Source organism: Sorex fumeus, unplaced genomic scaffold (genome assembly GCF_029834395.1).
Source record: "Sorex fumeus unplaced genomic scaffold, SorFum_2.1 ptg000024l, whole genome shotgun sequence".
NCBI classification, from domain to species: Eukaryota; Metazoa; Chordata; class Mammalia; order Eulipotyphla; family Soricidae; genus Sorex; species Sorex fumeus.
The window spans coordinates 24,352,786-24,378,835 of record NW_026606081.1 but is presented as its reverse complement, the minus strand read 5'-3'; the positions used below and the strand labels follow the sequence as shown (position 1 = coordinate 24,378,835).

Here is a 26,050-nt window from a genome sequence, read left to right as displayed (position 1 = left end):
TAAGACAGAAAATAGACAAGCTACGAACAAAATAGATAGATCCATTAAAACCCAAATCCTTCCCTTACTTCCATGGCTCTCTGACGCACAGGAAATGAATAATATGTGTGTTTGTATGTGAGTGTGTATGCGTATGTGTGTGTAAGAGATTAGAACTTATATCATCTGCTTTATCTCTAATAAGGTTCAAATCCCTTAAATAACTCTTTTTAATACATAGTTTTGGGTCGTGGGTTCTAAAGCTTTATGGATTTTACCATTGTAATTACATTTCATGTGACCTTTTCTAGTCTTTCTGTGACCCAGTTTGTTTTCCTCTCATCACTCAGAAGATGGGAGAAACCCACAGAGAAAGTTTCTGCCCTGGGCTATCAAAAATATATTGCAAAAAGGCTCCATCTCATCTTATTCCAGAAAAATGACTTGAACACAAAAACCTCACCGGCCTTTAGCCTTGCCACGGGGGCTCATTTTATTTGTTTCAGAGGATCAAACAGCCTGAGAGGATTTGCGGGTAGCGTTGGGGTCCCTCTCTTCTGAGACCCAAGGTTGTTCACCAATCAAGCCAACCAAGTAACTAGTCGATGTGAATAAACCAGAATCGGGAATCAGAGCATCCCCATTCCCACCCTGATGGAATCTCGGAAGAACTCTTCCTGGCTCTTTTATTTCTCACATTTGTCACTTGGGTCCCTTGCGCTGGCAATCAGTGGTTACTGTCCCAACCAGAGGAGTTTCTGCAGGGTCCTTCTGGCCCCCTGACTCTCCTGGCCCCCTGACTTTCCCCAAACCACCTTGGTCAGGTGTTCATGGCATCAACCCACATCATGTTCCAGAAGGGCGAGTGACTCCAGCAATGCTATTCTCACTAAACTAGGCAAGAATACAGGACACATGCATTGATTAAAATCCTGCAGGTTGAGATGGTTGGGAGGAGATAATCATTCTCTTCTGAAGAAGTTAAGCCATTTTCTTGATTTTCATAACCTCAAGCAGATATTTGATAAAGGTCGTTGTTGGAGGAGGGCTTGCCATCTGCCACGATATGCATCTGAGTATAATTAATTCTCCTTGCATCGTGGCCAATTCTGGAGCCAAAGGCAGTATGGTTCTGTCAGGAGCATTCTGGAGCCTCGCAGGGGCTGGTAGCTCTCCTCACTGCCTTGGTTGGTTGGTTTCAGTTCCAGCAAACAGGGCCCCAGTGCCTCGAGGGTTTGAAAGTGCACTGTGGGTTCAGAGGAATGCATCACAGGACCGTTTCTTGGGACCTGTGCACTTGCTCATGTTTTTAATCCACTTTGGTGGCATGCCCACCCCCATTTTGCTCCCCGAAGAGTTTGCTTTTGGCACTGCGTTGCATTCCATGTAGATCAAAAATCATGTTTCCCTTCTTCATAAAAACCTAGTAGCAGCCAAGGACGAGATACGCTACTTCCTGCCAGATATCAAGCAAAACATTCCACCTTTCAAACATAAACATTTTCTTAAGCCTGGGGAATGTCTGGAGGAAAGCTAACCCAGTTCCATTTCATTTCCAAGGTTCTTCTTTCTCAACATCACCCGGGGGACTACTGTTTTTTTCTTTATAATCTGGTGTGTTATTAAGTAAACACACAAAGAGAGACCTAAAGAAATACGCAAATACAAGTTAAACGAGATACTTTAAAGACCTCACCAGTAGAGACTAGCTAAGGAAAATGCTTGCCTGTTGGGACCACCAACATAACCAGCCTCTTCTTGATGCACAAATTTGCCAATTTACAGTTCATCGATGGGAGGGAAGAATGGAGAAGTCCACCTTAGGAGCCTGAAATGGTCTCTAATGCCAGTTTCCCATTATCTGTCCCTGGAAGATTGGCCTTGTATCTTAACCGTCTGTTCCCTTGGTTTCTCCTGGTCATGAGTGCTAGCATTACCCCTCCCAGATTGTTGGGAAGATTATAGGTAGCAAGTACAGAATGCACATCGAAGTTCTGGCTTGCAAAGCGTCCCTGGCAAATGGCAGCTGTCCACCCTGCAATGTAGAACACAGAGTCCAAGAAATTGTAACGTTAAGCATTTTGCAGCCACAGACCATAAAACTCTGCGTTGGAGACTAAAATTAAGCTGGCATGGCACCCAACAATCATTCAATTTACCAACAAACCCTCTCTCTCTAGCCTTCTAACTGATTCTGTTCTGGTTGAAAGAGCCAAGGATATTTCTTTCTCTCTGTCTCTGTCATCAGCTGGGGAATGTACAGCTTGAGTTTCTTCCGGGAAATCCAGAATGGGAAGGGCCAGGTTGCATGTAAACAGTTTGAGGGGCCTGGATCTCTCCTTCTCCGTGGCCACCTGCCTGGATTAGAGCAGCCACAGTATCTGGGGTTTTTGGTTCCCTGAAATTTCCTCATCACTTCCAACTTCCCTTTTAGGAGGATTTTCCTTCTTTTCTGGTGGTGAGTTACCTCATGCTCACAGTGCCCTAATCTCTGATTATGCAATGACCTCCTCCTAAGGATGTCTCATTAGCATCAAGTGACAAAGCAGGCCCTTCACAAATGAAAAGCAGGGATTTTGCTGCTTCTTAGCATAAGGTATTAATGACTCTTCCCTTCCAACCCTCCCCCTCCCCAACACACACTTAAAGGATCTGAAAGGAGCCAGTCCTCTCTTTCTGCATTTAAATGGCTTTTGCCTCTCCTGTCACCCACCAGCTCACCTCTGCTTGCTTCCGGAAGTTTCCTAACAATGGCTCTGAGGCATTTTATAAAAACTGGATTCTTCCAAGCCTGTGGTAATAGGCTTGAATAAAAATGAATGCACTTAATTCTGAGGACACAGGGAACCCTAATTATTGAGGTCTGCCCTTTCTCTCAAAGAATCTGCAATTTCTGTATAACCTTGGTGCTACTTTCGAGGTGAAGTTCAACCCTGAATGGTGGCATACCCATTAAATAGGGGAGGATGGTTAGACAGAAAGATCTTACCAAAAAAAGCATAAAAACAAAAGCACAAACAAAACACAAAACAAGAGAAGACGAAGAAGACTCTCATTGTCAGGGGGGTCCAAGGAAACTATCCCCAAGTGTCTCTGCATTCCAAGGGATCTAGCCCATCTCTAGGTGCCTAGCACCTCCTTCCTGCCCACCCCACCACCTGTCACCCTTTAAGAACTACAAATAACCATTTGGGGAGGGTTTAAACCATCTCAGAGACAGAGAGAGAGAGAGAGAGAGAGAGAAAGAGAGAGAGATCTCCATCCTAAATCTTGTTATCTGGTTTGTAATTTAGCCCTCAAGGGACTTTGCCCCCAGCTTCCTGTTGCACATCAGCAGGTGTTTCCAGAACACTCCCCAAGTCTTAGAGACCCAGCCCCAGGAGCACTGTGCTCTCACGCTGGGCCATGCGGGACCCAGGCCAGGAGCTACTGTGTCCCTTACAGTCGGTGACCTCCTGAAAGCCAAGTCTTGATGGCAGTGGCATGGCCATGAGCCCTGGCAGATGACTATGGCACCAGTAAAGTGGACACCAGCTAGGCTGAGTAAAAAGTGCGGATAACGAAGAAGGTGTTGGCTTCCTGGTGTGACCAGGACACTTCCTGACCCTGTCGGGGAACTCCTGGGTAAATGCAACCCACAGCTGGATGGATTTGCACTCTGACCCATCAAGATTCACCAGTGTTGGGCCGGAGCGATAGCACAGCGTTTGCCTTGCACGCGGTTGACTTGGGTTTGATCCCCGGCATCCCATATGGTCCCCCAAGCACTGCCAGGAGTAATTCCTGAGTGCAGAGCCAGGAGTAACCCCTGATCATCACAGGGTGTGACCCAAAAAGGAAAAAAGGAAAGGATTCACCATCATTCAGCTGCCACCATCTGTGGGCAGCATGTGGGACCTGGCCAGCTCAGGGTCTGACCACTGCACCTTGCACCAGCAGCAAATGCTCCCTCTGGGCTCACCTCCCGCCAGTCACTGACCTTTTGACCATTTGTTCTGTATCTTTGGTGCCAGCATGGCCTGACCTTAGGCCCAGGCCCTGAGTGCGCAGAGCAGACGTGACTTTGCTGCAGGGAATCTTCATACTCACTCTCTGCCTCAGATGCCAAGTGAAGTACTTGTCTTTACTGCTTGGGGGGGCAAGGCCTGTCGAGGGCTTGAGTTTGGGCTCTCTGTTCTTAGCAGCGAGAGGGTTTTAGAGATTGGATCTGCAGATGCCACCCGTGATCTCTGGCCCTGCATGGTCCCTCTGCCCATCACTGTCAGGAGTGCCTCGCCATGGCTGGAGATGGAATAAAATATACCTTAATGCCCACTCTTATTCTGGGGAATGCTGTCACAGTTTACTATGAGAAATGACTCTTCTGTGGAACTCAAACATTCTGGGATATCTATTTTGTAGCAACTTCTAGGCTCAGCAGTGTCGTTTCGAACATTATGCGGAAGCCAAACCCTCTTTGGGAAGATTTGTTGTTCTGTGGCTCCAAGGCTTCAAAAACAAAATGGAAATCTATGGGGAGAGGCCAGTGCATTGGTAAAACACAATTTCTTTCCAACGATAACTGTGTGCGTTACATCTAAAGAAAACCTCGGACTTAAGTGCCGACATATCTGCAACTCTGAAGCACTGGATGCAGATTATTGATTAATTTAACAACTGAATTGGTGACATTACACTGTGATTGAGCCTAGATGCTCATTGATAACAAATGGAAGAAGAGGAGAAAGTGACAGCATGGTTGCTGAGTGGGAATCCATTGATCAGGACAAATATTTCCTGGAAGTTGGCTTGTCACCAGGTAGAACTCCACTGAGACATCCCAGGCAGCTGTTTTGATAGGAAGTGGGGCTTATCTAATTTGTATGAGAAGGCACCCTGAGGTCTCCAGCCCTGTCTGGGAATACCGGAGTTTCATTCAGCCACCCCTGCCTGTCCTGAGGGGCCATGGGCAGATTCACCTTCTCTGTGGAGCCCACTGCCAACCATGAATTAATACCATGGAAGTAATTCCCACTAGTTTCATGGGTTTTCCTTGAAGGTCACTGGTTGGTGGACAGTTCCACAGAGCATCAGCAGACAACTTCTGTTCCGAAATACGTTTGCTTCCGGCGCTGGAACCGACTTTCTGTGTTAGCCCTGCCTTGGTGTCACTTCCTCTGACTGGGCTGCTGGGAGCTCAGCCATGTTGGATTCGCAGGACAATTGGGGCTCTTTGGGGCTTAGCAGTTGTTACCAATTCCCATGGCTCTTCCGGTTTGATACTCTCCCACTCACCTGTTCTAGAGGCCTCACAAAGGAAAAATACAGATGCAGATTGGATCCAACTCTAAATATATTGCTCATTTCATCCCCAAAGATTCTTTCATTTTTTATGATTTCCTTTTGTTTTGTTTTGTGGCCACACCTGTAGGTACTCAGAGCACACTGTATTTAGGGGTCCCCTGTGGCACTGCCCGGGGGAATATGTGTCACGACCTCAACAGCAAGCTCGGCAAGCGCCTTAACCTTCACACTACCACTCTGGCCCCGAGATTCTTACAGTGCTCTGACTTATTAACTGAACTTCATAAGTGCTTCTATATGTTTAGGAATTGGCTCACTTTTTATTGTTTCCCTTTTGAACAAATGGTGAAAGATACAGCAATCATTCCGACAATAACATCAATGCAAATAACAGTACCAACAATAGCAGCTGTCATTTTGGAGTTTGAAAGTGTTTTCTGTGGTTTCAAGTAAAAATCCTGTCTACCTGAACACCAGGCCCATAAATTATCATAGCCACTTTTTAGATGACGAAGCTGAGACACAAATGAGTGATTGCTATGGAGAGAAGATGGTCACCACATGAGAGAATAGAGGGAAGGAAAGTGAGGTGACAGACCTGAGCTGAAGTTGCGATCAACACTAAGAACCAAGAACTGTAATTTTGTGTTAACCCATTCAACATGGCAGAAGTGTCATTGTGAGGAAACCCGAGCCTGAAAGCATTCTTTACTGTCTGCAGTTCCTCATACTGCAAGGACGCACTGACTGATGTGCATATTCCGTAAGTTAGCACAAGAAACCCTGCTACCTTAAACTTCCGTAAGTACTTTGCCTTAATCCTTTGAAGGCACAACATTTCTTCACTTATTGATCCAATAACATGAATGGTTGATAAAGGGATTCCCACTTCCTAGCCTGTACTGGATGCAGTATTTAACTGGTAAGGCCTTAGCTACAAGAAAAACTGCTTCTCCGTTACTAGGAGGTTACCCTTGGGGGAATGATTCAAAGTCACAAAGTCTGTTTGCCTCTAAAATGCAAATACATTGGTCATGAGATTGTTGGAAGGATTAAATGAGGAGAAGTTTACAAAGTCATCCAGTCTCTCCAGGCCACGGTGCCCTTTGTGAGATCTGTAAGAGGAAAATAATAATAGCAACCACTTCACGGGGTCACTACCTGAAGCCAATGAGATGTTTACAAAAAGACTTAACCCAGCACTTGACACATCAAGAATATTCTATGAGAATGAATCTGAGCTACAGTCTCCTGAGTGTTCAATAAATGTTGGGGAACCTGACCCTTTCTCCATTTTCAACCTTGGGAATTAATGCTGGTCTTCTTGTACCTCTTCATGATTATATTTTAGTTTTAACAAGATTTCATCTTTAGTGGCTATTAGCCTACTTTTCTATATCTTTTATATCTATTATGACTAAAAGTTTCACATATCATTGTATTCTTTGGTGCTAACGTTTCATTAGTGAAAATTGAACTGAAAAGTTGAAGAAAGGGTTGAAATTCCCATTAGATCATAAGAATTATTCTCTCTCTCTCTCTCTTTCTCTCTCTGTGCCTCTCTCTGTCTCTGTCTCTGTCTGTCTGTTTCTCTCTCTCACATACACACACATGCACACACACGCACACACACACACACACACACACACACACACACACCAGCTCCCAGTAGTGGGATTTAAATTCCTTTTTGCAGTTTTGAAAGAAAGAAGGAAAAAAAACTGCAGTAAGTATTTGCAAGTTACTTTCATGTTAAGGACTATCTCAGATTCACTTTTCTCTCTCAGTATCACGTTCAGGAGGAAATTTTTCAAAGCCTACAGACTAATTCAATTCTGACAAGACTTTTCAGGCTAAATTGCAAAGTAATTTAAGATCTCCTTTCAAAGAAAATGCACACATAATTCATAACAAACCTCCTTTAACTCTTCTTTCCTTTTAACCAATTTGAAACTCAGAACTCTCTTTGTCACCTTAAAGTTGGAACTTAATGGGCCAGAGACACTTAGGAATCTGTCAAAGACTTTATTTTCTGCTGGAAAATGTAAGTGTTCTAAAGGTTCCGACCCCGGCTAGAATCCTCCCTCCATCATTGGGGCCATCAAAAGTCCTGTCCTTTCCTGAGGGCCCTTCATTGCAGTGACAGGCTTTGCATTGGCACGGAAGCCAGGCACCCAGCACCCTTTCCTGGTCATCCTGGAAGGTTGAAAATCAACAGTCAGTGGCCTTTGGTATGAAGAGGCTCAAAACCTCTAATGCACAAACATTCCCCATAGCACCCTAGCAAGGAATGCTCTTTCCCAGGTGCAAGAGTCTAAATTAGGGACCAAGGAGGTGGTACAGGGGTTAGAGCACACATCGCGTGTGTACCTGACCCATCTTGGATGCCCAGCACCACTTGCTCTGCTGAGTACCGGTGAAGATAGATCTGAAGGTCCTCAGATACAGTTGGACGCACCATGTCCTTGGGCCCTTGAGTATCACAGGAGGGGCCCCTTAACCCCCTGAGGCATGGCAACTCCTTCTGGCTCCCACACATCCAGACAACAAAATCTAAAGTGACAGAGAACTCGCCACCTTTCATTGGAAGCCAGTCCCCTGCCCAGCCTCTCTCAGAGCTCTAAACAGAGGTAGAAGAGCCGCTGAAAGACTCCCTGTGGGATGACCCCCTCGGGACTGCCTGGGTTTCCTGGGCAGATTGCAAACCCTGGTCTATCTGCTCACTGTGGGGGGCCCGCCAGACTACTCTCCGGCCCGTGGAGGTGGCCCTAGGATCCGTAGGTGCAAGGAGGGACCAACCAAATGAAGACACAAGACACAAGAGACAGAGTACAGTTTAGAAACAGAGATAAAAGAGACAGGACAGGACTTTATTCAGGGAAGCAGGGGTATTATATACTTTCTGACACAGGAAACTATGCTTACATCACAGAAGGCAATTACATCACTAGGTCATATCATATATTGTTAGGAGAGTTACAAAAACTACATGTTCCATGTGCTTGATTAGTCAGTGTCAGTTACTTCTTATTCTTGGGCTAGCTGTGACAAATGTTTTCAGCTGACCCAGGTTCAATTCCCAGCATCCCATATGGTCCTCTGAGCACCACCAGAAGTAATTCCTGAGTGCAAAGCCAGAAGTAACCCCTGCGTATCATCAGGTATGACCCAAAAAAGTTTTAAAAAAAAAAAGAAAAGAAAAAAAAGGCAACAGCTTTGAGACCTGCACTATCACTCTGGCCCTCTACTCTTCCGTGCTCAAGCCCTGGCCCTCAGTCCCATCTTCTGCTTGCCACCTGCCTCTTGGTCCACAGGGTCAGGCCTCTGGGGTGAAGAGGAGGGCCCGTTTGCTCTTCCCCACTAGAGTGCAGTGGGCAGGGCTGGTCACCTCCAGCTTCTCTACTGTTATCCCAAAGCATCCACTGGCAAGAATCCACACCACCATGTCCCCTGGCCAGCCCTGTGGGGTCTGGCCCAGACCTGGCCCAGTGGCCCCATCTCCCATCACTTGGCTCTCCAGTTTCTCAAAACCCAAGGGCACATCCAGCTTCTGGAGACAGGAGGTACCCCACTTCCTTTCAGAGGGAGTCATGCCATCCTGCTTGTCTGGCAAGACTTTCTGGATGTGTCGGGTTTAAATTTCAGATCCCCAGTTGCAGAGAGACACACGATCAGGCGAAAGCAAAGGAACTTGATTGCTAGTTCGAGGTAGGGTCCAAGTCTCATCCAACACAGTGGAGTCTTGACAAGGACCTTGACTCAAACTCACTAGCAGTTTATATAGGTTCATGTAAGTCTCAAAGTTTCAAAGTTTAGCAAACACTATGGCAACAGTTATCAGGCAACAGCTAAGCAATAGTTTCCAATAACAGAAACGGTTCTATGATTACATAGGTTACCCATTCCTTGGGCTGGAGCGATAGCACAGCAGGTAGGGCGTTTGCCTCCAACATGGCCGACCCGAGTTCGATTCCTCCGCCCCTCTAGGAGAGCCCGGCAAGCTACCAAGAGTATCTCGTCCACACGGCAAAGCCTGGCAAGCTACCCGTGACGTACTCGATGTGCCAAACACAGTAACAAGTCTCACAATGGAGACGTTACTGGGCCCGCTCGAGCAAATCGATGAACAACGGGAGGACCGTGACTGTGACCCATTCCTTACAGTTAACAAAAGATAATTTCTAGGGCATAATAACTGAGGCATAGTGATTGATAGAGCATTTATTGGGCCCAGGAACTTCCCAGGTGGGTTCAGGTTGGCTGGTCACATATTGTTTCATTGCTGGGAAACGACATCAGTTTCAGTTTCAGTTCCAGGAAAGGAACCTGAGGCCCAGCTGATTTTGCTGACTTCTGCTGCCTGCCACCCTGTCAGTTACACCCTCACAGATGTCCTAACTAAAGCAATAGCTCCTCACTGTCTACCCCACCCTCATCTCGTACCTCACTGCCTCTCGGTCCTTGCAGTCAGCCTCCCCCTCAGTGCTCTGCCTCCTCCAGCACATAAGGCGCCTGGGGTTGGCGGACTCTGAGCTGCTGCAGCCTGAATGCCCAGAGCAAGGAGAGCACCGAGTGTGCGCTCAGTGAGGGCTGATTCCCTTCCGTGAGCTGATTGAAGATTGGATTGTCCTGGGGTACCAGCCGGGATGCCCCTCACCCTGTCTCCTTCAGTGGAATCCCTTTGTCCTTTTCCTTGGAGGTGCGAGACATGGCAAAACCGTCTTTTTCCAGGATTGGAGACGCAGGCTCGGCTCTGGGTGCTTAGGGGGCAGTAGTTCACTGAGCATCTTTGGGAAGCTGGAAGGATGTGCTGACGTACCTGCTCATCGTTCCTTGCCCTGTGGACCCTCCGGTGGTGAAGCCCTACGGGTCCAGCTCCAGCCCTGCAGCTGTGCTGGCAGAGCCTCTGGTTCTTGAGAGGCATTTCTCCCCCTGCAGGGCGCCTGGAATGCCCCAAAGTCCCAAAAGTCTCTATGTTTTGCACTGGGTTCTCGCCTCAGAGCTCGTGGGTATTTGGCAGAGCTCACAGCCGCAGAAAGAGCAGGCGAAGGCCGGAGTGAATGGCGATGCATAAACGCACGGCTTGGCCCATAACAATCAACTCCTTTCTTAAACATTGAGTCCCTGTGAGAGACACAGTTCAAAGCTGTTCGTAATTGGGTTTCAGACAGACACTGTTCCAGCACCTGTCCCTCCACCAGTGTGCATTTCCCAACACCAATGACCCCACTTTCCTTCTGGCTACACCCCCCCACCCCCAGCCAGTCTCTATGGCAGGTCCTTCTCTCTCTCTCTCCATCCTCTTCCCTGTTTCCTCCCCTCCCCTCCCCTCGCCTCCCCACCCCCATTCCCTCCCTTCTACTCCCCTCCCCTCCTTCCTCTCCTCTCCTCTTCTCCTCTCTCTCTCTCTCTCTCTCTCTCTCTCTCTCTCTCTCTCTCTATCTATCTATCTCTCTCTCTCTGTCCCCAGAAGTGGTATTGCTGGGCCTTATGAAAGCTCATTTTTTATTTTTTGAGGAATGCCCATATTGTTTTCCAAGATGGCTAAAGCAGTCGGCATTCCCACCATCAATGAATGGGAGTCTCTTTCTTCCTGCATCCATGCCAACACTGGTTGTTCTTGTTCTTTTTGATGTGTACCAGTCCCTCTGGAGTGAGATGATATCTCACTATTGTTTTGATTTCAGAACAAAAGGTAAATAAATTTTTAAAAAATGAATTATGACTTCAAAAAATCAATTCCTTATTCGTAATTGAGCAAATTCTTGATAAAGGACAGGTTGGTACAGTTATTAAAAGATAAATAATAGATAAGGATCTGCTTGTTTGTTTTTTTTAAAGATAAGAATTCTAAACATAAAATAACACTGTAATTAGTGGCCTGTGTGCATGCATGCATGTGTGTGTGTGTGTGTGTGTGTGTGTGTGTGTGTGTGTTTTCTTTCACTTACTTGCGTTCTTACCCCTGACACTCAGGCCCAACTGCACCCCAGAGAAGCTTCTATGAGTGCGTGGTTCTTCTATGTCCGTCAGGTTTTCCTCAAGTGGGTGGGTTCTTAAGAACAGAGTGACCAAGCCCCTCTAAGGAAGCACCCCAACCTCAAGGGCTCCAGAGCTGTCGCCTGGATGGTGTCTCCCATTTCTCTAGAAGAACCTTAACTCTCTCTGTTCTGCGTAGAACCAGGCCTGGAGTTACTTAACAGCTCAGTTAGGCTCAATGTCTCAACTCTGCACCCAGTTGGGGCAGTAAGGAATTGGGGGGTCATCCTTGGAGGAAGTGTGGTGTTCGAGATGTGAGGCTATGGGTGCTGTGGGTGCTCCTTTCCCCAGGTCAGGTGGTTCTACCAGAGGCACCCAGACAATGTCATCTGTCAACTTCCACAGAGGAAGCCAATCTGTGCCCCCAGGAAGGAAACTGCAGAGGGCAGAGGATCCCCAAAGTAGGGCGAAGGAAGGGGCTCAGCTCATGGCCATGGGCAAGAATATAGACACAGGCTGGCCTGTCTGTGCCCCCAAAGCTCACCCGACTGGGCTGTATGGGGAGGGGGGGTTGGGGAGCAGAGCTAGCCTAGCGACCTGTCACCTGTGGAGGGTGCTAGAGGAAACCCCAGATTAAGGAGATTGGAGGTCAAGAGAGGGGTGAGTGTCCCGGAGTTCCCCCAAGTAATAGCAGGCGATCCAGGTCACAGAAAGAAATGGGGTGGGGAGGTGTGCAAAGATCGTAGACTAAGTGACCCCAGTGAGGGGGTTCTCAGCCAAGTGTCAGCAAACGAGCAGGAGTCTGCAAGAGAGGGACAGGGCAGGAACAATGGCGAGACAGCTGCCCTGTGGCTGCCGCTAAAGACTTTCCCTGGAGGAGATCTTGGCCCCACTGGGTTTTGCCCCCAACACCAGAGGGCGCGACTGAGTGAGAGGGAGGAGTTGGTGGAAACTCACAGATCTCATCTGTGCCTTTTCCCTTCCAAATCATCCCACCTGCAGCTCTAGAATGATCTGTAGGGAGAAAAATACTGCTCAAATGACTTAGACCTTAGGTTCTGGAGCGATAGTCTAACAGGTAGGGCATTTACTTTGCACGCTGCTGACCTGGGTTCAACCCCGGCATCCCATACAGTCCCCTGAGCACCACCGGGAGTAACTCCTCAGTGCAGAACCAGGATGCTCAGTCATACCTGAGCATCACTGGGTATGACCCAAAAAAGAAAAAAAAATAAAAATATTTTTTAAAAAAGATTTAAACTGGTCTGCACCACGTTTTAATAATTGCAAGGAGCTGGAGATCAGGATTCGACCAAGAGGGCAAGCATTCATGGAACTACATACCCAGCTCCAAGAGGAACCTGTTATAGTAGAGTTGGAAGCAATAGCTGAGAAAATGAAACCATTTCTGATAGAGATGTTCCTCGACTCATCAAGAATTTTAATAAATTGGTGCCAGTGGTTAGAAATTTTGTTTTGTTAGGGATTAATGAGTTGGCCACAGAAATAGAAAGTTCTTTTGTGCATCTGTGGCTAGAGTAACTTTTTTCTCTCATTTTTTTTCTCTCTAGTTATCACATCCCTAGAAATCCTGAAAGGGCTGCAATCTGTCCGCTAATGCTTTCTTTTAAAATGTTTTCAAGAGGCATTGCCTTTGGCTGGATGTTCACAAAGAGAGCAAGACCAGACTTTCTGTGGTCTGGCAGACTTTCTGTGGTCCCCACATAGTGCGGAAGTGGGGGCTGGGGTGACCTGTCAGAGGAGAGAGTTAGGGGGGGAGAGCAGTCCAAGAGTAAGGCTTCTTGGGGTGTTTCTCTGAGTAACAGTGCAGCAAAGGATGCAATGTTGGCAGTGAAGAATGACAGGAATGGGCAGCATTGAGAAAAACTAAACACCGGAAGAGGCAGATGACTGACTCAGTAGGAGCCAGAGTGGGGAGGTGGCTAGAGTTGGGGAGGGGCTGACATCAGGGAAGCGATGGCAACATCTACAGGACTGGGGAAGACCTGCCCCACGATACCCTGTGGACTGGCCTGGTCCATGATGGGGCAGATGCATGTGCTGCTCATCTGATGCCTGTGACCTGTATGACTTGCGGATGTTATTTCACATCCAACTGAGCCTTGCAGGCCTGAGAGATAGGATCACAGAGAGGGCACTTGCCTTGCACAATGCTGGTTAGATCCCCGGTTTCCCGGATGGCTCCCCAAGCCATTACAGGACCAATTCCTGAGCAGAGAACCAGGAGTAAGCCCAGAGCACTGCTGGGTGTGGCCAATAAATCCTGTCCTCCCGTTGTTCATCGAATTGCTTGAGCGGGCCCAGTAATGTCTCCATTGAAGACTTTGTTGTTACTGTGTTTGGCATATCTGCCAGGCTCTGCCATGCGGGAGAGATACTCTCAGGAGCTTGCCAGGCTCTCCTAGAGGGGCAGAGGAATCGAACTCGGGTCGGCCATGTTGGCTGCATGCAAGGCAAACGCCCTACCACTGTGCTATATAGTGGCCAATAAACCCAAAAATAATAATGAATTGGGAAAAAATAATCCTTGGGAAAAGGAAGTTTCCTTTTTTGATTTAAAGAATACTTTTTACCTCTTCTTATTGCCTCTTCTAAAAGAAATTCCTTCTTTTCTTTTCTTCCTCCTCCCCTCCTCCCTCTTCTCCCTTCTCCTTTCTTCATCAGTATGCCACACAGTATTTATCCACGACATACAGCACTCTGCACAAAATAAGAAATAGTCTCACATGATCCCTGTTACCCAGAGACCCAAGACCAGGCATCTGCCAGAGTATTGTAAGCAGGAGACTCAAGCTACAACAATCACACTTAAAAATGCACTTGTTAAGGAGGTAGACTGAGGGATGGGGGGGGGGGGGCGGGAGTGAACCTGGGATATTGGTACAGGGAAGCTGACTCCGGCAGAGAGATCAGTGCTGAAATATTGTGTGTGTGGCTGACACTGTTATGAGAGACTTGATAAATCATGCTGCCTTAATTAAGAAAATTTTTTTAAGAGGAAAATAAACACTAGCAGTTCTAGTTGGTTTCCACTAAGGTGCTGATTGGACATCTAGCTTAAAGGGCTTCTTTCAGAACTAAACCAACTCTCGGTTTAAGAATGAGAGGAAGAAGTAGAGGAGAGGGCCAGAAGAGTGGGAGGAAAGAAGACAGGCTTCTTTACAGGATGATTTCACGTAGGAACATTTACTAGTTCTTCCTGTGTGCCAGAAAGCATTTCACATGCTATACACACATTGACTCCTTGAATTCTCATAGCACCCATATATGACCGACACAAATGCTCTCATCCTCATCCGAAACTGAACTTTATGTAGCTTGAGTTACTGAATCCAAGCCACACTGCTAGTAAGTGACAAAGATTTGTACCCTGATTTTCGATTTTGATTCTCAACTCAAAACAAAACCTAAGCTGGCAGCAGATGGGTTCCCCGCAGGAATGTTCTAAGGATGAAAAGATCTGTTGTAGAGAAACAAAGGAATCACAGTTTTGTCCATGGATCTTCAAATAACATGGTGCGCAAAATAATCTTCATTTGCGTCGTTTTCATCAAAGGAATTCAGGAGGTTTTATGCATTTCAAGAAGTTGGAATAAAAGATGCTGAAGCATTTCTTTCTGAGAAGAGGTATAATACACCATCATCAAACTCATTTTTGCTGAATAATCGGTTCCTGAACAGAACGAATCAATAATCTGGACTTAATTCCAATTTATGAGATGAATATTTAAACAACACTATGTATTTTTGCTCATGTCCTTGCCAAGGACATTGGTTCCTGCTGTGAAATCTGGGGACAGGATATCCATGTTCACCGGTTTGTGCTACAACCAATGCCTCTTCCCTGCCAGGCCCTCAAAAAGTACAACGCAGACTGTCCTTTTCCTCTGCTCCCTTTCTCCCTGCTGGTGTTTGCCTACACAAATGGTCCAAGCATCTCTCTCACTGCTGAAAAGAAGTGTTTCACTATTTATGGCCAAAGGACTAAAATTGTTCAGATATGAGATTCTTCCTCCCTTCAGTTGAAGAGAAAAACCCTACATGGGCAATCTGAGTGCATGTTGTTTCTGGAAAACGCCCTCTGAAACTGCTGCTCTCTAATCCAGAGCTTCCTCTTTGCCTCTGAAAGCTAGATCCGAGGTTCAGAGCCTGAAGGAGTAAATCCTCGGAGCAGGGGGAGAAATGCCCCCGTTATGCCTCCGAGGTCCCTTGCTTGCTTGCTTGCTTTCACGGTCGTAACACTGGTTTGCGGTGTCGTTCTAGGAGACCAGGCTCAGGCCCTTCAGACATGTAATTCCCAAAAGTCTACCACTGCAGTCTGTTGGACCCTCTCCTCCCTTTACACGAAACCCTTGACACTCCTTTACCTCACCCCTGCTGGAGTATCAGACTTCTACTGTCAGAATTCAAGGGTTTGCTTTCATTTGGCTCCACTCAGTCCTTGCTTTGTTTCTTTGTATCCCACACATGAGAAAAATCACCCATTGTCTCTTTCTCCTCTGACTGATTTTGGTTAACACATCCCCTTCTGGTTCTACCTCTGTTAACACAAAAGACAAGATTTCATCTTTTCTCCTGACTGATTCCATGGTCATCTATAAACCTCAGCTTCTTGTTTTACCCACCTGTTGTGAGACACTTGTATTGTTTCCAAATTCTGACTCTTGTCCCTAGGACTGCAACAAAGAAGAATGGCGCCTGCATACTTTTGAATCAGTTTTCATTTAAAATATAAATTTTGGAGATATTGTAGTTTACAATCACTTAATCACTTAATCACTTAATCACTTATTCCCCGTTATTCATCGATTTATTCGAGCGGGTGCCAGTAACGTCTCCATTCATCCCGGTTGCGTGCTAGCGTAGCCCAATGGTATCTGTTCGTTCTAGGAACATGCAGAGCCTCAAACCGATCATCTAGGGTCTTGACGAAGAAGTCTGACCATCTTATAGGTGGGCATCCACGTGATCTTTTGATGTCCTGTGGAATCCAATCAGTAATGGCTCTAGTCCAGCGGTTGTCTGTAAACCTCATTACGTGTCCAGCCCATCTGATTTTTGATGTCTTGGCAAATGAGACAGCGTCCCTGATTCTTGAGCGTTGATGAAGATCAGAACTCCGGATTCTATCTCTCATTTGAGTGAATCGTGATATTCCAAGCATAGCTCTTTCGATTCCTCTTTGAGAGGCCCGAATAGCGTTCTCATCCTGTTTTTGTAGGGTCCAGGTCTCTGAGGCTTATGTTAATGCAGGAAGAATAGTGGAATCAAAGAGATGTGCTCGTAGCTGGAGGTTCTTTGTCCTTTTAGTTATTTCTTCAATGTTCTTGAAGGCATTCCAAGCCGCTCTCTTCCTCCTGCGCAACTCAGGTGCCAGGTCATTCATCATGTTGATTTCTCGACCTAGGTATATATAACTGTTACATTCGGAGATGGTGGTTCCATTGAGAGCGAATGGAGCGTCAGGAACAAGGCTGTTTCTCATAAACATTGTCTTCGTAAGATTCAGCTATAGTCCGACCTTTCCACATTCACGGTCAAAGTCGTTCAGCATTTGTGCCGCTTGGCTGATGTTTGGTGTTATTAGAATGATGTCATCAGCAAAGCGAAGGTGGTGTAGTTGCCGACCATCTATCTTCACTCCCATGTTTTCCCTTTCCAGTCGTCGCATGATGTTCTCGAGGGTGGCACTGAAGAGTTTTGGTGAAATGGTATCACCCTGACGAACCCCTCTCTTGATATGGATGATTACTTCTTTGTAGAATGGTGAGATTTTGGTAGTGAATCCGCAATAGAGCTCACGAAGGATCCTGATGTATTAAGTTTGTATGCCCTGATTGGCTAGGGCTTCCATGACTGCTTCCGTCTCAACAGAATCAAAGGCCTTCTTTAAATCAATGAACGTTAGACAGAGCGGCATCTTGAACTCTCGAGATACCTCAATGAGCTTGGTTATTGTGTGGATATGGTCGATGGTACTGAATCCTTTTCGGAATCCAGCTTGTTCACATGGTTGTCCTTCATCTAGTGTTCTGTTAATCCTATTCAGGATGACTCGAGTGAATAGTTTGTAGATGACAGACAATAAGCAGATTGGGCGATAGTTGCCAATGTCGTGGATGTCTCCTTTCTTGTATAGTAGTACAGTCCTGCTGGTTTTCCATTGGGATGGAACCTTGCATTCAGACAGGTAGCGTGTGAAGAGTCGAGCCAATGTATTGATGAGTACTGATGGTAAGTTCTTCAGGTGTTCAGGTCTGATCTTGTCTGGGCCAGGTGCTCTTTGTTTCTTTACCGACGAGATGGCATGTTGGATTTCGGAAGGGAGAACATTGGGAACGACATATCCGTCATGTGGTATGTGGTATGTGGGCAAGTGGATGTGGCTATTAAAGTGATCTGAGTAGACGTCATGAATAATCTTCTCCATTGCCCTTCTGGAAGATGTGATAGATCCATCATGATGTCGGAGGGCAGTCATCTTGGTTTTGTAGTTGGTGAAGGACAGGCGGGCATTACGAATGTTTTTCCCAGCTTCTGCTGCATCTACCAGTACTGCTGCTCTCCTGTTTTTGAGGTCATCCTTGATGGCTTCTCTGCACTGTTTTGCCAGTTCGGATGTTCGCTTGTGGTTGCCTGAGGCATGTGCCAAGCCACGTTGGCGAATAAGTTCAAGAGTGTTCGAAGAAAGACGGTTTTTGGTGGTTATCTCTCTCTTGGCATTCCTTGCACAATCATGGAGGTGCTGAATCATTCGATCGTATTCCTCATCAATGTTGTCAATGACGGCATCTTCCCATGTTGCCGCAATAGAGCCAAAGAGCTCCCAGTTGGTGGTTGTTCTGGGAGTCCTCTTCTTAAACCTTGCATTCTTTTCTCCTCATTCTGTGAGGTAGAATTTTGCACGAAGAAGACGGTGGTCTGATCCTGTTTGGAATTTTGGGACAACAGCAACATCGGTTAGGCAAAACCGCCGATTGAATATGATGTGGTCTATTTCACTGTGGAACCGTCCATCGGGAGACTCCCATGTCCAACGTTTAGATTCAGCCTTTTGGAATTGTGAGTTACCATGGAAGGTTTTGGTTGACATGATGAACTCAGACAGTCTGTCACGCTGTTTGTTCCATTCCAGGCCATGGGTTCCGATGTGGAGTTCATCGACTGATCTTCTTGGTCCTATCTTGGCATTAAAATCACCGACAATGATCTTGTAGAAGGTGTGATCTTCTTTATAGAACTTTTCCAGCTCCATGTAGAATTTCTCAGTTTCTCTTTCACCATAACTGGATGTTGGTGCATAGACAACAAAGATAGAAACTGCCGGTAGTGAGCCACATTTATTCAAGTGTAATTGTCCGATTCGGGTTGTTAGGCATTCGAATGAATCAATGCTCGTGACTAAGTTTGTGTTGACAAGGATACCAACACCACCGACGCCTCTTTTATCACATGTTCCAAGGAACAATTCTTCTCCAGTGTCGAAAACAGCATGATGGGATTGATGTCTTCTCGTTTCGGTCAGACCAATGATGTCGTACTTGATCTTTCGCGCTTGTACCATAAGGTCTTCAATGGATGCAGTAGATGCCAGCGTACGAGCATTAAAAGTACAGACAATCATTTTTGTTTTTCTGTGTTTTGGGAGCCTATGTCTGCCTTGGTGTTTTATCAGCCTCTCCTTCCATATCCTTCTCGACTCTGCATATTCAGGGTTAGGAAAATGAGATCCATTTATTACTGGATTTGGCATATCAATTTGGTCTATTTGGCATAGACCACGGATAGCTTGCCAGGCTCTGTCGTGCGGGTTGGATATTTAAGTTACCCTGAAAACTTAGAGAAAAGTAAATAAATAGTCGAGCGGCCGCGAATGCGGCCGTGCGCTCCCGGGAGCTTGTTGTGATAATCTCTGGATCCTGGCCGTTGTTGGGGTTACACGGCAGTTGGAGGGTGTAACTGTCTAGCTACTGACAGGTCCAGTCCCAAACCGTGCAGGCTTGGAGATCTCAGCCCCGGGTCCCACACACCTGGGTTCCTCTGCCAGTTCTGTTATGTCTGAGGTTTATCCAAGTGTGTGGAGAGTGGCCCCAGTAAGGCCTTGGTTGGGGCCTGGAGGTCTTCAGCTGTTGGGCCCTGGCGAGGATAGTCAGACACAGGGTAGGAGATTCTGCCTTGTGCTCTCCCGGGAGCTTGTTGTGATAATCTTGTAGTTTACAATATTATTAATTTTTATTGTATTACTATTAATATTGTATTTGCTCGAGCGGGCCCAGTAACGTCTCCATTGGAGACTTTGTTGTTACTGTGTCTGGCATATCGAATACTCTCAGTAGCTTGCCGGGCTCTCCGAGAGGGGCGGAGGAATCGAAACAATTTTTATTTTTATAATTAATTTTATAATTTATAAATTTTATAAATTTATAAATTTATAAAATATTTTATAATTTATAATTAATAATTAATTAATTATTGATAATTAATACAATATTATTAATAATTGTTTCTCATGCACATAGTCCCATCTTTCTCACAGGTGTGAGAGAGATCTCATTTATAAACCTATTTAAAAACATTAGCTCCCCATTCTTCTATCTCTATGAATTTAAAACCACTCTAGGTGCCATATTTGAATAGAATCACACAGTATTTGTGCTTTGGTGACTGCCGCCACACAGGTGGAGGTGAGACACACCCATCAGCAGTGTACCCATCTTCTTCCCCCAAAGACCCCGAGACCTCTCCCTCTGCACCCTCCACTCTCCAAATTAATTGTGCAGGTCAGTTCTCCCATTGTGTTATCTTTGGATCATTGTTGCTACCTTGCCTTGTGCCTTTGAGTCCCATATATGAGAGATAATCATTGTGTGTCTGTCCCTTTCCCTCTAACTTCACTCAGCAGAATAGTCTCTAGTTCCATAAAATGTTGCTGTAAATTGCAGGATTTTGTTCTTTGTCAGCGTTGCATAGCATTACATTGTATATAAACTACAACTGGATCCACTTATCCATAGCTAGGCATTTGGGTTATTTTGTATCTTTGCTACTATACTAAGTGCAGTGATGAAGATATATATATATATATATATATATCCTTTAGGATTAATGTTTGTGTGTTTTGTGTGTTACCAGATGGTAAGCAGTGGTATAGTCAGGTCATAGGGGAATTCTATCCCTGTTCTTTGAAGAACCACCATATTGCTTGGCATAGAGGCTAAACCAGACAACATTCTCACTAATAGTGAATGGGACACATCCACTTTCTCACCATAACCCCACAAAAACTCACTATTTCCAAACTTTTTGATATGCATCATTCTCCCAGATGTGAGAGAGATCTCATTTATAAACCTATTTAAAAACATTAGCTCCCCATTCTTCTATCTCTATGAATTTAAAACCACTCTAGGTGCCATATTTGAATAGAATCACACAGTATTTGTGCTTTGGTGACTGCCGCCACACAGGTGGAGGTGAGGCAAAGAGGGTCCTGGTGTATGGGTGAGATGTCCTGTAAATAGAATTAGGAATCCACAGAACTATTCACAGAGCAGTGCCACTGTGCTGAAAATTTAGTTTGTTGGAAAAGCAGAATGCAAAAGTAGCATCTCTCATCCCTATTATTTCTCTGTGGGCATGAAGGAATAGGCTGGGCACAGCAGCTCCTACCGCCATGCAGCTTGGCAGCTGTGGGCACTCATTGTCACAGTAGTTGGAGGTATGAGACACTCTCTCAGGACTGTCAGCTACCAAAGACCCAAATCTGGGCTTGCTTCTCCTTTTTTTCTGCAGAGCACACTTTATCAACAGCAAAACACTTCAAAAGCAGTCCTTGACACGCATACATTTAGGGCTCCAATGGAGACTCCCGTGCATCTTCCTTATCCAATTACATGATCAAAGCAGAAGCATTGGCCTACTTTAGGGGTCTAAAGACATCCAGGGGGAAACGGAGCACATTTCAAACTCTGCTTTTCTGTGTCACACAACTTCCTGGAGGAGAAATGGAATCCACACCCCCTGCTCACTCTTAACTGGTCCTTGGGTACGGAGAGTCAGGTCAGAGCGTTAACGGGCCCTACTCAGAGAACTAGAAAAGACTCAGTGACATCTCTGCCCAGTCTAACCCAACCTCAAGTCACTGTGTCCGTGACTCTGATCTCTTCCAGAACCCACCAAGCTGCTCTGTTTTTAAGAGCTCTCACATGAATAAACACTGCTAAGGAAGCAGCCGGGAACACCCACCCCTGCTATGTGACTGCGTGGGTCTTTCTTGGGGCTGCTGCTTCTCACACTTCTGTTCCTGGAATTCCTTCACATTTCCTACAAGACAAAATTGCAGGCCTTACCTCAACAAGCCAGGATTTGAGGCCCTGATGACAGAGGGAGAAAAAAAGAACAAGCAGCAAATACTACATCTGCTGAGATCTTTAAGTGACCTGATTGCCTGGTGGTGGGTTGATTCTCCTCTCAGTAGAGGAAGCTGTTGGCTGCCACCAGGCTGGGGGGGGGGGGGTGGCGGCGGATGACGGATTGCTGGGCAGCTGCTGCCATCAGCCTAGTGGGGAAATGGGGGCTTGGTCTCTCCCCGGGGGTTAGTCTTGTGCCACAGCCAACTGTGTGCAGGGCTGTTTCCAAAGGGAGACACTATCGAGGAGCAGGCTTTGTGGTTTATGACAAGATCGCAGCCCAGGATTCGGGGCCGGCTGTGATTTGTACTGCCCATTTATACATAGGCCATAAAGTGCACTTTTTATCAGGAACATTTGTGAATATATAACGACACCAAAGACATATGGCCACTAAATAATTCACAGTTATCTATCTCCTCAGCAGATCTCTCACACACCTACCATGTTTTAATGCCTAGTTTGCTCAGAAACAATATTCTTTATGACCCTTCCAATATAAAAATGTTTACTGATGGGCGTAAATATATGGGTGCCATGGGATTGGACTGTAAGGGAAGGGAGAAGCTTTCTCTACCTCTCCCTGTCTCCCTGGGCCCCCCAGAACTTTTCCAGTCAGGCCCTGCCCTTAGGGGAGAAATTTTCTTCCTCCCCCAAACAGATGCTAATTCTGGCTTGGTACTTGGGTCCTGAGAGCTGCTGGAAGACACTGATAAAACCTTCCTTCTCTTCTCTTTCAGCTCTATCTCCATTTACAGTCCCAAGGAGAATCCAAATGCATTTGACGCCGCCGCATTCTTCCAGTCAGTGGGGAATTTCCTGGGTATCTTCGCAGGGTCCTTTGCAATGGGATCGGCATACGCAGTGGTCACAGCGTTGATATCCTTTGCACACAGGTACAACTTGGGGGAGTTGTCAAGAATCCCCAGTGTCACCAGAGGTTGCTGAGGATGAATCATCAACAGGAAATGGCTTCATAGCCTCTGGTTTAAGGGAAAGCAGGATGCTTCTTGGATCCTCTTGGTTCTCGGTCAACTGGAGGCCTAGGTAGGCACTGGTGGCAGAGAGACCCAGTTTCTTCTCCAAAATCATTTCTAGCATTGCTTCAATTTTCTTTTTTTTTTTTTTCGGGGAGAGGGAGGTTTAGGGCTTTTTGGGTCACTCCTGGCGATGCTCAGGCATTACTCTTGGCTCTACACTCAGGAATCACTTCTGGCAGTACTTGAGGGACCATATGGGATGCTGGGGATCAAACCAAGGTCGGCAATATGCAAAGTAAACATTCTATGCACTTTTTTTTATCGCTTTGGCCCTGCCTTGCTGGCATTTTCTGATTCTCGGTTATCCACCGTATTTTAGAAAAATGTCACCAAAGAAAATAGGTCATTGGGGTATCTGGACATGCTATCATAGGGTCGAGAAGGAGATGAAGATTCAAAAATCAAGAATGAAACAGTCAGGACTGGAAGCTGAATCATAGGGAAGACACTTTACTTGCTACTGACCTAGGAGTGATCCCCATCACCACAACTGGTTCCCTAAACACCGCCAGGAGTGGTTCCTGAGCACACAGCCAGGAGTCAGCCCAGAGTATCACTGGGTGTGGCCTCCAAACAAATAAGCAAGCACACAAAAAAGACAAGAATGAAATAGGCTTAACTAGAGAGTAAAGCAAGGTATTCTTTGTCCCAGGTGTAAGCCTGTGTCGATTACTAGCCCTGGACAAAGTCACAGGTTACTGTGAATCTCAACAAGCGTCTGTAGGTGTCTGGGCTACTGGATCAGAAAACTGCAGAAAGAGTATCTTTTCCATATCTCTGCTTTGCCGTAGGAGAAGCAAAGGGGGCCCTAAAGTCAGGGAAGGGAACCCTCCTGGGAATGCCCACTGGGAGCAGGTGGATGCAGCCGAGTTAGGACTGAGGAGGAGGCCAGAGGCTGAAGTCATGTGTGAGGTATTAGAGGCCTCAGCGAAGAGGCTGAGGAAAAGGTCAAGAGCCAGAAATCTTGGCGAAGATAAGATGAAGATGTGTGGAAGAGCATCAGGGCCCCGAGCAAGGAAAGAAAAATGTTTGGGTCTTTTCTTCCATGCTCAGAGATGGAACAGCTGCTAAAAGTTTCCGTTAAGCGTTTCTAAGAAGAGTCAGAAGATGAACAAAACATGGGCCCGGCCTTCAAGCAGTGACAGTCTCGGAAAGACCAGCTCCACAGTAAGAGTTGGGTGAAGAACATGTGCCAGAGCCGCAGCCAACTTATTAGAACGAACGTTTCAAAGGAGGACAAAGCTGCATGTCTGGACAGTCCAAGAGACTCATGGCGGGCACCGTAGTTCTGGAAATAGATTTGAAAAGCAGCTTTCTAAAAGGCAGAGCCGGTTGTGGCTTGGGCGGGACAGATTGAGAGGACGCAGCACAGAATGAGCACTGAGTTGGCCATAGAACAAGACCAGCATTCATTAAGGTGTGGGGTGGGGTTGGCATGACACAGGATGCCACGACAATCAGAGGACGTGGGCTGGTGAGCCGTGGCAGACGAGGAGACACAGGTAAGATGGATTCAGCGTGGAGCAAAATCTGCACTGCTTTCTTTAGGCCCTCATGAGCTTGAGGGATTCTCTTCTGGAAAGAGACAGACACACCGGGAATCCTATTTCATAACCTCAGCAAAGAGCTGCCCCTGTGGGATGATTCGGGAGAGGGTTCGAATCCTGGAACACCAGTGATGAGGAATTGTGGGGGAAATACCAGGAGGGAGGAAGCGAGAGTCTCTGGGACCCCAGGACTGGGTGGTTCATTGTGAGAGAAAGCAGAAGAGAATATTGAAGGGCAAAATGTCTTCAAGGAAAATCCTGGAGGATGCTAATTCCTTGATAAAGTTAATCAGAAGAGGTCACACTGAATTATGACTCCTGCCCAGAACCGGAGCACTTCCTAATCCCTTCTCCAGCCCCTTGCAAGGAGGCTCTCACTTCTGAAGGACCCCGCTGCGACCACATTGGCCTTGCTTTGGCTTTTCTGAGGGGCATCCCTGAAGGCTGATGCCAAAGGCAAGTGATTGTTGAACCCACAGTTTGTCGATGTCCTTCTTTAGGCAGTACCATGAAGGGAACCCAGGCATGAGCCACTCCTAGGCCCCGTTGGGTGACATTAACTGAGACCCTTGCCTCAATAGAAGGCAGACTGGCGACTTTAGCTGCCTCTGAACAGGGTCCCAGCCTCCCTGGGCAGCTCGGAGGCAGCTCGAAGGGTCCCTTTCCTTCCTAGTGAGCAGATGGTGCCCGGAGGGCAATGGAGCTGTGGGGATCTGAACTGTTTTCCTTAATGCATCTCCCCCACCTGACCAAGTTCACCAAACTCTGCGACTTCCCCATGCTGGAGACGGGCCTCTTCTTCCTCCTGTCCTGGAGTGCCTTCCTGTCCGCCGAGGCTGCGGGCCTCACAGGTCAGTGCCGGGTGCCAGAGTGGCCGTGGGCAGGCTCAAAGCCGGAGTGCCAGGGCTGTCTCCCCACGCCAGGATAATGGGTGCTGCTGATAACAGAGCCCCTTTGCCCCGAAGCTTCCGGGAAGCCCTTTGCTCCTCTCCCCTTCCCAGTCTGGAGGGGATAGTGGAACCGTAAATGACCAACTTGGCTGAGTTGCCCGTGGGTGGGAGGAAGCAACTGTGCAGTGCTCTGGAGAAAGTGGGGAAGAGGAGTGACCGTGCTTGGCCATCCACACCCAATATCGGCATTGACACCTCCCACCAACCACTAAGTGGGGACGTTCCCCACATACCCAGAGTTTGGTATTTGTTCTGTGTCAGGTTCTAGAATGAAGAATTAGTGTGGCAGCAGAGTCCGGCTGATGGAGGGAGTGAGGGGCGCCCCTCCAGGACCCAGGGCCAGGGCCTGGGGTAGAGATTCTGCAATTCGATTACCCATCCAGAGCGGCCAAGGGTTGGCTGGCTGGCACAATGGAGTGCTTTCCCATGTCGGAGAATCATTGTGGCTCTGAGCGAAAGGCCAGAGCCGTTGTCTCCTCTGGCCACTTTCTAGTTGCCCCTGGGTTGCCTTCCTGCGGCCTTGCCGCTCTCCCAAGCATAATTAACACGTAAGGGGCAAGTCTCGCGTCAGCTGGTGTTAGGTGAACTCCCTGAGGAGGTGGCACTTTAAGTAAGAATAAACGTCACCTGTTATTGAAAGGGTGACCTAGCCAGTCTCACTAGTTGATGGAAAGACTCACTTGGGTACTAACTGTGCCCAGTTTACCAGCCAACAGGAAGGGGCAGGGCAAGGATTTTAAAGTCAGGGGATGTGATCCCAGGGCCTGGTCTCTTGGGTGCCTCATGTTGCTGACTTGAGGGTCTTTCTTTGTAGGGGAGGTTGGGCAGGCCCCCAGCTGTCA

At 46.9% G+C, this 26,050-nt stretch overlaps 1 protein-coding gene across 1 annotated transcript in view; it reads left to right on the top strand.

Annotated features, from left to right (window-relative positions):
- Nucleotides 1-26,050, top strand: part of SLC9A9 (solute carrier family 9 member A9) — a 560,068-nt gene that overhangs the window by 255,273 nt on the left and 278,745 nt on the right. The window contains exons 7-8 of the mRNA XM_056114177.1: nucleotides 22,412-22,550; nucleotides 25,004-25,109. Of these exons, the coding sequence (XP_055970152.1) occupies nucleotides 22,412-22,550; nucleotides 25,004-25,109 (245 nt within the window). The remainder of the gene's footprint in view (nucleotides 1-22,411; nucleotides 22,551-25,003; nucleotides 25,110-26,050) is intronic.